The sequence below is a fragment of the Kryptolebias marmoratus genome, linkage group LG19 (genome assembly GCF_001649575.2).
Source record: "Kryptolebias marmoratus isolate JLee-2015 linkage group LG19, ASM164957v2, whole genome shotgun sequence".
In the NCBI taxonomy this organism is placed as follows: domain Eukaryota; kingdom Metazoa; phylum Chordata; class Actinopteri; order Cyprinodontiformes; family Rivulidae; genus Kryptolebias; species Kryptolebias marmoratus.
Window position 1 is genome coordinate 729,115 of NC_051448.1, and position 12,257 is coordinate 741,371.

General features: G+C 49.5%; 2 protein-coding genes across 4 annotated transcripts; one reads left to right on the forward strand and one right to left on the reverse strand.

Annotated features, from left to right (window-relative positions):
• The first annotated feature begins 377 nt into the window (after window positions 1-377).
• Window positions 378-8,347, forward strand: bub1 (BUB1 mitotic checkpoint serine/threonine kinase). 2 transcript variants are annotated; one of them, XM_017439983.3, is made up of 23 exons: window positions 378-548; window positions 684-743; window positions 1,352-1,490; window positions 1,719-1,915; window positions 2,372-2,412; window positions 2,512-2,629; window positions 2,712-2,896; window positions 2,974-3,092; window positions 3,174-3,460; window positions 3,925-3,965; window positions 4,040-4,159; window positions 4,234-4,338; window positions 4,408-4,483; window positions 4,560-4,638; window positions 4,734-4,902; window positions 4,992-5,058; window positions 5,226-5,974; window positions 6,381-6,481; window positions 6,558-6,719; window positions 6,809-6,966; window positions 7,139-7,316; window positions 7,541-7,647; window positions 7,755-8,347. In XM_017439983.3, exons 1-23 carry the CDS (start codon window positions 526-528, stop codon window positions 7,936-7,938), a joined length of 3,465 nt encoding a protein of 1,154 aa, XP_017295472.1. In that variant the 5' UTR covers window positions 378-525; the 3' UTR covers window positions 7,939-8,347. The 2 variants fall into 2 exon arrangements, with proteins under 2 accessions (XP_017295472.1, XP_017295471.1); XM_017439982.3 differs by having other exon boundaries at window positions 4,234-4,483.
• A 485-nt stretch (window positions 8,348-8,832) lies between these two features.
• On the reverse strand, window positions 8,833-11,419 carry hey2 (hes-related family bHLH transcription factor with YRPW motif 2). Of its 2 annotated transcripts, none has more exons than XM_017439986.3 (5): window positions 11,044-11,419; window positions 10,167-10,245; window positions 10,012-10,095; window positions 9,733-9,814; window positions 8,833-9,555 (listed from the first exon to the last, which is right to left on the reverse strand). In XM_017439986.3, exons 1-5 carry the CDS (start codon window positions 11,115-11,117, stop codon window positions 9,026-9,028), a joined length of 849 nt encoding a protein of 282 aa, XP_017295475.1. In that variant the 5' UTR covers window positions 11,118-11,419; the 3' UTR covers window positions 8,833-9,025. The 2 variants fall into 2 exon arrangements, with proteins under 2 accessions (XP_017295475.1, XP_037837388.1); XM_037981460.1 differs by having other exon boundaries at window positions 10,167-10,331.
• Between the last annotated feature and the right edge of the window lie 838 nt (window positions 11,420-12,257).

Genomic DNA, 12,257 nt, shown 5'->3' on the forward strand with positions numbered 1-12,257 from the left:
GCAATCCAGCTTACATCACATCTCAGCTTTAAAAGCTCAACTCCACACTCTCTATTTCTGAATTGAGAAAGCTCCTCGGATGAGAAGCGAAACATCTTCAACTACAGAACAGAAGTCCAGTTGTTTTTGTTTTTTAACTTTTTTTGAATCCTAATGATAAAAGCTTAGTTGATCCATACATTGCCTCTGCCTTTGGCAGTTTTACAGTCTCCATTTCTATTTTACACTTTATTTAACTGTAAAATACATTTTTGTAATTTTTGAGTTAAATTCGCAGCTTTCTGTCTGTTGTGTATTTGTCTTTTTACCTAATAAAGTTTGTTTTAAAACATCCGGGTCTGTCCGAGGGGGCGTGGCTTGCACGCCATTGGCTGAGCGCGAATTTTCAAACATAACAGCAACAGTTCGGAGGAGAAACGCTACATTAAAAATGTCAATTTAGTGTTAAAATCATCTGTAAACTCGGTCAGGTTTAACATTTTAACCGTAAACCGTTCTTTTCGGACGTTCCGTAGTGAAAGCGAAATGAATGTCGCCACGTATTTGCAGTAAGTCTGAGGAGAAAGCGAACATTAATGGATGTTAGCCGCTAGCTGTAGTTAAATTCCTGTTTAATGATTATTAAAATAACTGTTTGTCCTTGCGCTGCCTACTTTAATGTCGTCTCCTTTTATCCCTTTTAGGCGTTTTGAAAGCAGTTTGTCCTCATACACAGGAGACGATGTCCTGGATTCGTGGGACAAGTGAGTCCTTTATTCAGTTTTTATTTGAGATGTGAAAAACCTCTGAGATGATACTGAGGCAGCCCAGATGAAGACTGAGATGTTCATGTTTTACTGGGAAATTAGTCATTTTCTCTGTAGGTCCTTCATCAGGTGTACATACATTTATTTTAAAGGTTTTTGTTATTAAGATTTTACTGATTATATTGTCTTTATTGTGCTGCAACAATTTAATTAAATCTGCAGTGAGGATAAGTTTGATATTATTCCTTTCATATGATTTAGATTTTTGCACAATGTTTAGACTTATTGACACTGAATTTGTGTCAGCTGATAACTATAGCTCAGTGGTTCCAAACTTTAATCTTTAGACCCATAAAACAACAGAAGAAGAAGCTTTTTAGTTCAGTTAGGAAACCCAATCAGAACCACAGCCTGGTGTCAGACTCAGTTCTAGTCTAAGAGCTGAAAACTGAAGGGTTTCTGCAGCTTGTTCTTTGCATCAAAAGCTAAGATGTTTTCCAGTCAGGTATTAGTTTTCTACCTGAATCTGTAATATTCTTCTTGTTTAATGCAGAGCAGTGAAATGATTTGTTTTGTGCTCGAATGACTGCGGTCCATCCTTGCAGGTTTGTCGAGTTCCTGGAGCAGAAATTTCCTGCCAGCAGCAGCGAGATGTTTCAGGTGTTCGACACTCTGGTCCAGAGGTTTCTGGGTGTGGATCGATACGCAAACGACATCCGATACGTCAACTACTGCATCAGATGTGTAAGTCTGATGAATTATTCCTTCTTGGGGCATCAGCCTCATGACCACAGTTGTTTTATGGACACATCTGCATGTGAATCTAGCTTACATTAGGAAGCGCTCCATGCAGTTAAATGCTTGCAGCTCCGCACTGTCCAGACTTAAACTCCTGGATGACAGAACAGAAGTCCAACTGTACTGTTTTAGGATTGTTTTGTGTCAGTTCTTCCCGTTATCTGTGTCCTGCAGGCGAGTTATTACTCGGACCCCATCGATCTGTACAGTCTGGTCTTCAGTAAAGGCGTCGGCACCAGGACTGCCGCGCTCTACCTGGCCTGGGCTCAGCAGTTTGAGCAGAAGGGACTGAATGAACAGGCTGAAGCTGTGTACCAGAAAGCTGTGGAGAACCGCGCCCAGCCGGCCGACACCGTTCTCCACGAGTACAGGTAATAAAAACACCTGAGCGCCCTGCAGAGGCAGGCCGAGGGCTCGCTTCTGATGAGTGTTTTAAAACAAAAGTGTGAAAGATATATGAAATAAAAGCTGTAAAAGAATTAAGAACAGGTCTATAATAAAAACAAATGAAGCAACATTAAAACAGACAGGCATCTAGATAAAAGATAGATGTTTATATTTTTGTTCTGATATAAAACAGTTTGTTTAATTTACTCCCAGTTCCCATAAATCCCCATAATTCCCATGGAAAGTTTTCAGTTTGTAATATTTCTAACAGTCTGCAGCTGAATGTTTTATAACAAGTTTCTGGGATTTTACCTGAAATTTTCCGGCCCTTTGCAGCGTTTGTTTTTCCCATGACTGTGATTCTGTACAGCTGAACATATGAACTAACCTGTAGTGAAGAGCTGGAGGGCTGAGTGTTTTATTTTAACTCTGACCTGCAGGCAGTTCCAGAGCAGAACCAGAGCCCAGCTGCCAGCTTCAGGTGAGACCACGTTCTCCTTCTTTAATTAAAGAAAAAGAGTAAAATTCCCTGTTTTATAATGATGAACTAATGAGTTTCGTTTTCTGTTTTGTGGCGCAGGAGGTCGGTCCACTTTGCAGGACTCCCAGTTGACCAATCAGATGCCGTCCCACTCGGTGAATCAGAACCAGGAGCCCGGTTGTCCATCCAAACCTCCTGCAAACAGAATGGTCAACATGTAAGTCTATTCTGGTTCCGATCTTTAAACGCTGCCGAGGCTCAGGTTTTCAGACTGTGAGACGTGATGATTGTAATTTTAGAGTGTCCCGCTCTGAGACATCAGGAACCCTCCCCGCCGGTCACAGGTCCAGCGTTCAGACTGTTTCTGAGTATTTGCTGGACGATCTGGGTTGTGACGGGTCAGAGTTCTGCTTTGAGGAGGTCCGAGCAAAAAACTACTTCCGACAGCTCCGGGAGAAGCAGGAGAAGGAGCAGAGAAAAATGAGTGAGTCCCTGAAACGGAGGTTGGTGCTGTTTGATGGGCTCTTGTGGGTTGCTGATGTCAGGTTTATCTCTGCTCAGTGGAGATGCAGCTGAGGCAGCAGGAGGACAGAGTTCAGAGAATGAAATGTTTGTTGGAGGAGGTGAACCAGGAGCTGGAAACTCGGGCAGGTTTCACCAGCCAGACTTCTCCTCAGCAGGTCAGGCTTCAAAATCAAAGGTCTCTGAGATGCATTAGCTCCTCGGTGTGTTAAAGACCAATGATCTGTTTCCTGGTGCAGCCGTTTGCAGCAGGAACAAACCTCCAGCCCCCCCAGCCTCGACCCTCCGGCCGTCTGAGCAGCCGGCGCTCCCTCAGCTTGAGGCTACAGGCGGAGCCCGCCTTCATCCACAAAGCCCCCTCCGTCCCTGATCTTCTGCAGGAGTGCTCCGAGGTATCCCAGCATCCTTCAGCCCTGCCTGACGGGGAACCAGAACCAGAACCGGTCTTGGATCAGATGAACCCGTCACTCATCAGATCCACCGATGTCCTCCATCAGAGCAGCGCCGCGCTCAGCGCCGCTCATCTGTGAGTTCCTGCTAAGTCTCTCCTAACTGACCAACCAGAACGGTTCCGGCTCCACCTGGAGCTGTTCTCTGAGGCCCAACAGAACTTTGGGACTTCCTTTTGTCAGAATCAAAACCAAACGTTTCACCTTCAAACTAACAAACTGTCAAATGTTACAAAGAGGTAAAATAAACTCATAACTAATGGACTAATAAAAGATTTGATCTCATAACAATCAGGGCAACAGAACTTAATCTGACTGGAAAGGAAGTGTCAAGTTTGTGGAAATAATTTTGGAAACTTTAGTCAGGTGATGATGAAGTCTGACATCATCAGACTAACCTGAACATCCTGCAGTAAAACCTGTACAAATCCTCCATCTTAACCTGAGATGGTTAAAGATCTAAAACCTTCAGTGACCTTCAGTCATTAAAGTCCCAGCGGGTTGAAACAGAAGCGGGTTGATGATGTTGTTCTCTCCTCAGAGATGGAAGTCGGGTCCCTGAGCCGGAGGACAAACTGGACGGTGAGTTCAGCTCCACAGCTTTGTCTCTGCTCGCCTCACGTGGACATCCTCACATCCTCCTCTTGTCCTTTCAGTGTCTCAGGGAGGGACGGCTAACGTGTCCCACGTCACTCCCAACAACTCCCTGGGCTTTGTTCAGGCCACGCCCTCTCGCGTGCTGCCGTCGCCCACCGTCAACACGCGGGAGGCCCTCGGTGAGTGTTTCTGTCAGGACTCAAACTGCTCGTGTCACCAGGTTCTGGCACTGATGCATTATGGGTTGTTTCAGGTGTGATCATGGACATGTTCCAGGCCCCGACGTTCCTGGAGGATCCGCTCAGCAGCACGTCGGTTCTCCGCGCTGCTGAGCGGGACCGTCAGGGTGTAGCTGGTGGTAAATATTTCCTGCTGCCGTCTGTCTGTCCTGTTAGTTCCCATCACTTCCAGAGCGTTTCTCTTCCAGGAGGCATCTCCTCGGCCCCGAAGCCCCCCACCCCCGCCTTCACCATCTACCAGGACGATGACAAAGAAAACTGCAGGTAGGTGAAACGGTTCCGTCCGTCGGGTCTTGTGTTTGTTAGAACCGAGAGGAAAAGGTTCTTTTGTTCTGTTCAGTTCTGCAGCTCCGTCTGAGAAACCCAAAGCCGTCCGAGCTCTGACTGAGGTCAGCGTGCCGAAGTCTGGGCGGCCCAACGTGAGTCGACCCGACGATGATGATGATGATGATGATGTTTTCTCTGTAAGGAGTTTTCATCCCCGTGCTTCTGTGTGTCTGTGGTGTCGGACCAGGAGACGGGTCCGGACCTGATGCCCGATGAGAGCACCATGTGGGGACCTCGCTACAACTCGCTGGCCGCCTGTCCCAACAGCACCACAGACTTCGCCCTGCTGGCCCAGTTCGTCTCCACGCCGTTCACCCACAAAACCCCCTTCGACAGCAACTTCTTCCAGGACCAAGGTACCGGGCCGGGCCGAGCCGGGCCGGGCTGCTGTCTGAGGTGGAGCTGTAGGTCTTATGTTCATGTTGTTATTTGTCCTGCTCTGCAGAGAGTCGGGGTGACGGTGGCGAAGCAGACGAGAACGTTTTCATCAGACGTCAGACCAAAAAACTGAGGTGAGCAACCGTTAATGATTCTGATGCAGGTGAACAGGATGACTCATCGGGGGGTGAAAACTTGTGCAGCCCACTCTGTATGGATGAGAGAGGACCAACATGTCCTCTGAATGTAGAGGTTTTCTGATCTTTGTTGACGTCGTTCTGGTCTCTCTGGTCTCCTTCAGCCCCATCATGGAGCAGAGTCCTGCTGACACCAAGGGTTCTGAGTCGGCCGTGGTCCAGCTGCCCCCCTCCGTCAGGCAGGGAACCATCGTGGGCGAGGGGCTCACCACCACCTCCTCCACCACCCTGATGCAGCCTCCTCCTGGTGTCCTCTCCTTCAGAGACCAGACCCTCTGTTCCACCGAGTCCTCCAGGTCAGCCGTACCTGGGTGGGAGGTCTACACCAGCCCCGAGCAGCCCCCCGAACCTGAGGATCTCCAAAAACCTGGCAGCCCAGAACCAGATCAGAACCTGGACCAGGATGTTCCCTTGAGTCCTGAGTGTGCTCCCAAACCGAGCTGGCTTCAGGTCCGAAGCCCCGAGGCTGCCGCTCAGCAGGACCTGGATGTGTTCCTGAGTCCCTGTCGCCCCGAGACGGCCGACAGGACCTCCACCGGGACCTCCACCGGGACCTCCACCAGGACCTCCACCGGGACCCTGGATGTTCCCATGAGTCCAGAACAGCCGGGGTTCTGTGCCGACGTGCCCATGAGCCCGCAGCAGACCGACGCCGGGGATGAGCTCATGATCATGAGTCCGGATCGAGGACCGAGGCGGACCGCTGAGACACAGCTGGTTTCTGATCCCTGGGACAACAACCTGATCTCTGAGCTGCTGTCCCGGCTCCGCCCACCGCTGACCTCTGACCCCCGCTGCTTCACCTGGCAGAGGGACGTCCCCAAAATCACTCCGAAGGTCACCATCAGCGTGGGTAAGAGACACATCTGGATAAGGAAGTGGACAGGGCGGCGCAGACGGAGACGGTTTAGCTGTGAGACGCCGTTTCTCCTGAGTGATGTCATCGAACGTTTACCCACAGGACCGTTTCAGAGATTTACAAGAATCTGCCTCAGTTCAGCTGGCATTTGGCTCCGTGTAGCTTTTTGTTATTAGTGAGAAATAATTTCATGTTTCTGTTCAACATGTTGCAGAAAAACCAGATTCTTCAGTTTGAAACAGATCGAGTCTGAAAACTAAGAAACAAACTGAGTGAGGAAGCAGTTTTTACACGTGTCCTTGTTTTAAACGACGTCCTGTTGAGGAGAGGCTTCAGTTTCCCAGAATGCTTTGTGTCTGTCAGCCTCAGGTGGGTTCTGACTGCGCTTCCCTCCTGACAGGAAAGGCGTCCCTCAGGGTCGACTGCGTCCTCGGGAAAGGAGCGTTTGCGACGGTTTACCAGGCGACTGACCCCGTGACCTCAGAGAAGCTGGTTTTAAAGGTGAGCTGGCGGCTGGCGGCTTGACTTTCAACCGAAGACAAACGCTCGTCTCAGTGAGCCCTCGTCTCCCCTGCAGGTGCAGAAACCAGCCAATCCCTGGGAGTTTTACATCAACGCTCAGCTGGACGCTCGGCTGCAGCCCGACCGCCGCCACCTGTTCGGCAGCGTCCGCTCGGCTCACCTGTTCCACGACGGCAGCGTGCTGCTCGGCGAGCTGCACAACTACGGCACCCTGCTGGTCTGTTCGCTGCCCGGAGAAACTCCAGGTCCGACCTCGGCCCGGCTCAGCCCGGCTCGAAGTGACGCGCTGTGATCTGTTCCTTTCAGAACGCCGTGAACATCTGCAGCTCGCAGTGCGCCAGAGTGATGCCGCAGCCGCTCGTCCTGTACTTCGCCGCCTGCATGCTGCACATGGTGGAGCAGCTGCACGCCGCCCGCATCATCCACGCCGACATCAAGCCCGACAACTTCATGCTGGGAGAGAGGTACGGCGAACAGCGCCGCGTTGGTCCCTGATTGGCTGCGGCCTCCTGGGTTCAGTCATTCAGCCAAACACTCGAGGAATGCATATCGCCCACCGATATAGTTAAAATCTGTTCATGAGATATTTTACTAACAGGTTCCATGATTTAAACTGAAGGTTTGGTTCTGGTTCAGGTTCCTGGAGAACGAGTGTTTGGACCTGGACAGCGTGGACCACGGCCTGGTCCTCATCGACCTCGGGCAGAGCATTGACATGAAGCTGTTCCCTGAAGGCACCGCCTTCACCGCGCGCTGCCTGACTTCAGGCTTCCAGTGCACCGAGATGCTGAGCGGGAAACCGTGGACCTATCAGGTGACGTTTCTGATTCGTCAGAGTGAGACAGCTTGGTTCCTCTCGGGGACGCGCCCCACAGTTTGAGAACCCTGACCAGATGATGCTTCCTGTCTGGGTTGAAGGTTCTGATTGTGGACAAATGTCCAGGAGAAGACAGCGTCTTCCTGCTTTCTGTCCTCTGTCCGTCTTCCAGCTGTAAAGACCAGAACTAACGACTGTTTTCTGTCTTCGCTGCTCGTTAGACGGACTACTTTGGGCTGGCCGGAACCGTTTACTGCCTGCTGTTCGGGTCCTACATGCAGGTCACCGAGCAGGGGGGGGCGTGGACGACCAGCAGAGGCTTCAGAAGGTAGGACTTCCTGTCTGCAGTCCTGGTCCAGGCCTCAGTTCTGCTTTAATCTGAGAGCAGGTCCGCTCTCAGAACGGATCAGAACTAACGAGGTCTCCTCTCCTCAGGATCCCCCACAGCGACGTGTGGGTGGAGTTCTTCCACACGCTGCTCAACGTGCCGGACTGCGGGTCGCTGCAGAGCCTCCAGAACCTCCGGGGGAAGCTGGTGTCCGTCCTGCAGCAGAACTACAGCAACAAGCTGCCGGCGCTGAAGAGACGGCTGGTGGTCCAGCTGCTGGAGAGGAGATGAGGTGCTGGTCCGGGTCCGGGTCCTGGTCCGGTCCTGGTCAGAGTCCTGGTCCGGTCCGGTCCGGTCCGGTCCGGGTCCACACCCAAACAGACTCCTAGAATCAGGAGGACCCAGAACCTGAATCGGGTCGGGTCAAACGGGGTTCGAACTCTCGATCTGAACTCGGATGAAGTTTAATTTTCTTTGCTGTAAAAGTTTTTTTTATTTTTTTGGTTCTTCGGTTTGGAGCTGAGAGATCGTTAAACTTTGGGAGACGATGTAACTGCCTGTGTGTGTTAGCAAGTTTAAAGAGTTTTTTATCTTAGAAATTCATGAAAAACAACAAAAGTTTTATTTTGGTAAAATGAGTCAAATTATCTTTGCTGGTTTTTCAGTCTAAAAGTAAATAAAATAAATGTCTTTATGTCAATAAATTACCTCAGTTTAAATAAATATAAAAACCTTTAAGATTTGAACAGAAATGTTGACGGAACCGACGCTCCGGCGTCACCTTTCCCCTCTGAAGCCCAGAACCAGACTCTTATTTTGAAAGTCTGGGTTCAAAATTCAATCTTCTTTTTATGTTTTCTTCGGCTGATTTCTTCATCTTCAGCTGCTCTGAAAACTGTTTTTATGACACATTTATGACTCTTTGAGCTGCGAGGCTGAAGGATAAAAACTGCAGAAGCTCAGATGTTTGACCAGCAGGTGGCGCTCAGTCCTTCAGGTGGAGCACAAACATCTGGATGTTCAGACACTCAGCTGATGACCACTTCATGAACCATTTCCTGCCAAATAGTGAGCTAAGATGAATTATGAAACCTGTCAGAGATCCGATGGTTCTCGGATCAAACAAACAAACAAACAACAGCTGCTTCTTTGATTCAGCAGCAGGATGTTTAGTTTTTATTTTAACCACACAAGCTGGGAAACATCTGGAGGTCAGAAAATCCAAAACAAAACAACCATCTGGTTTGAGGATCAGGTCGAGTCCAGAACGCTGAGACCCGATCCGTGACTCGGTTAGTTCTAGTTAGGAGGATTAAAAGCTGAATAACAGCAGCTGACTCAAGGTTAAAGGTCACGGATCAGAACATCTGGACGGGGGTCAGAAAGCCCCGACCTCGGCGCCCCACGGTCGGTACGGTTTACTGCTGCTGGGAGGGGGCTGCGAGGAGGAGGGAGGACTGAAGGACGGGGGGAGGACGGGGAGGCCTCGGTGGACAGAGACGGCTGAGAGGGACAGGAAGGGGGAGGACAGGGGGGGACAGGGGAGCAGGAAAGACGAGGAGGAGGAGGTGGAGGAAGCCACGCTGTGCTGCAACACCTCCCCCAGCCTCTGGGGGGCTCCACCTCCTCCTCCGACATCCGGAAGCACCAGGAGTCCGCTCGGTCCGTACGGCAGCGGGCGCAGCACCGCCGCCCAGGGGTGGAGCGGGTGAGGAAACGGGTGAGGCTGCTGATGGGAGGCGGCCGTCAGGGCGGCGGCGTCACGCTGGGAGGCGCAGGAGGCGAGGTGGGACAGGAGGCGGGAGCGCAGGGGGTCCCCGGAGTCCAGGTAACAGGAAACCTCAGTCACACACTCCCTGAAACCCAGGGACAGGAAGTCCAGAGCCAGGACCTGAGCGTCCAGGAGACCTGCAGAGGGAGAGGACACGTCAAACACCCGGGGACACCTCAGAACCACAGGGTGGTCCAAAACATCTGTCATTAGTTACAGTGTCAGTGTTAGTTACAGTGTTAGTGTTAGTTAAAGTGTTAGTTAGTGTTAGTTAGCATTAGTTACAGTGTTAGTGTTAGTCCTGGTATCGTTACCTCTCCCTCCGGTGGCCTGCAGCATCTTCAGATGATCCACAGTCAGCTGGAGGATTTCAGCCTTCTCCAGTTTAGCTGAACCCTGATGAATAAATAAAAATAAAATAAAATTAGCCCTCTGTCTCCCCCAGACTTCAGATGATGATGGACTTGGAGCCATTTTGCTGAAATCTTGATAATAACGTTTCTGAATATTCTGAGATGTTGTCAACCAATTAGAGCTCAGAGAATGTGTTGGAAATGGCGGCCATTTTGAATGTGAGGTTCAGATGAAATCACCTGCTTCTCAAACGCTGTGGGGACGAGTCTGCGTAACTCCGACAGGCTGCTGTTGATGCGATCTCTGCGCCTCTTCTCAATAATCTGAAATAAAAGGATGATTATAGAAAAACAACAAACACAGAAACGTCACGTCATGTTTGAGATCAACGTACCCCTCTGCGTTTCTTCCTCGCCATCACCTGAGTCGTTGTAGTTGGAGATCCACATCTGATGAACGACGCCTTCATCTGCCTGCAGAAATCCACGAATCTTTAAAAGCTGCGATGTTTGTTGGCAACATTTCCAGTGAAGTGAACCGATCCTCAGGACGTCAGTTTCTGGAAATTACTCATTAAATAGTTATTTTTTTTACCCTTAAATAGAAACGATAAGGCTGCAAATTAAAAAAAAATCTCCACAATAAACATGAATGAGTTTAGTTTTCAGTGGTTCTGTTTGGAGCAAAAACATTTTTATTTATTTTTCAGTTTTTTCTAAAAGTTTAACTTAGTTTGTGAACAACTGCTTATAAAAACTAAATTCCTATTTTTAACAATTAAATTAGTGGTTTCCATCTATTTTAAAAAACAAAAACACAGATGCAGTTTGGTTGTTTCACAGGAAAGTGATTTAAAACTTTAATTATTTTAATTCTGTAACATTAAAAGCTTAATAATCATCTGTCTGTGGTTAAAGAACAAATAATCTCCTTCAAACTTTTAGTTTCCTGTCAGCAAACTAAATAACAAACCACAGCCTTTAGTTTGCCTGAGGAGATTTTATTTATTATTAATAATTTCATCTCCTCCTTTTTACAACTTTTGTCTGATTAATGAACATTTTCACCTGAAAATTCATCAGATTTAACAGATCAGATCATTTATTAGTCAAGAAAGAATCCTTAGATTTTGAGTTTTAGGTAACTTTTATAACTAAAGTTATTGTGATTAAGAAACTTGAAGCTATTATTCCTTCTGACAGATTATTAGCTGATCAGTTTAATGAGACTTCCTGTAATATTTGATGAATAAATGTTTGCTGGCAGCTCACCCTGAATTAAGTCTGTCTCTGCTGTCCTCCACCTCACTGTCCCCAGAACTGCTGTCCTCACTCTGCCGCTTCATGGTGCCCGGGGGCCGGGGAGGCTGGCTGCTGGTCCCGGGGAGACCTGGAGCTCCAGGGGGGGGAGGCTGGCTGCTGGTCCCGGGGAGACCTGGAGCTCCGGGGGGGAGGCTGGCTGCTGGTCCCGGGGGAGACCTGGAGCTCTAGGGGGGTGCAGGACTAAAAACTGATCACTTCCTGGGAATTCAATCTGAAAGTCTTCATTAAATCCAGCAGTTGAAAGTTTCCAGAGTAGAACTGATTTTTCCTCCTGCAGCTGAGAGCTTTTCTCTCTGCAGATGAAGACCAGAAACTTCTCTGAGTCCAGCTGCTGCAGCGGTGCGCGTCCAGACAACAAGCCGAGGAAGGCGCCTGCGTCCCGGCTGCAGGCTGGGCTGCAGGTCGGTGTCCTCCTCCTCCTTCTTCTCCTCCTCCTGCAGGAGGTTCCCACGGAGCCTGGGAAACACACACACACACACGTGCACAGGCGCGCTCACGTGCAGCTCTCTGGTCCTGATAAAACCGGCTGTCTGCTCCAGAGCGCGTGCGTGCGTGCCAGGCCAGCGCGTGGGAACGAGGCCACTCCAGCAGCAAAAATGTCCTGGAGAAGTCTGAGCTTTCAGAGACATGATGAGACAGAGACAGAGCTGCAGAAGTGTCCGATTAATGGGGTTCAATGGGAGAAACGTGTCCTCCATCCTTCCGTTTTCTTCCAGGTCAGGGAGCTGGTGTCTCTCTCCAGCAGACACTGTGTGAGACACGGGGGACACCTGGACAGGCTTGTCCTTGATGCTGGTCTCATCTGACCACCTTCTTCCATGTTTGGAGAAGAAGGTCCAAACAGTCCAGCTGTTGTTCTTTAAATGTCTTCGTCCTGAAACCTGTGACTGTTGGTTGTCTCTCAGATTCAAAGAGGACATTTTCCAGTTTTCCAGTGTTCAGCTCCTCATCCTGGGTGGACTGAGATGATAGCTGCTCACATGGGACTGATTGGAGACACAAAGGAGAATAAATTAAGATCAAATTAAGACACTTTGGGACTAATTTGGGACACAAAGAATTTCAACTCATTCACAGGAACGAGGCAGAAATCCTGAAACAGACGGAGGTCTGCTAACGTGTGAGACGTGTGGTCTCTCTTCGGTCTGTCCTTCGGTCTGTCT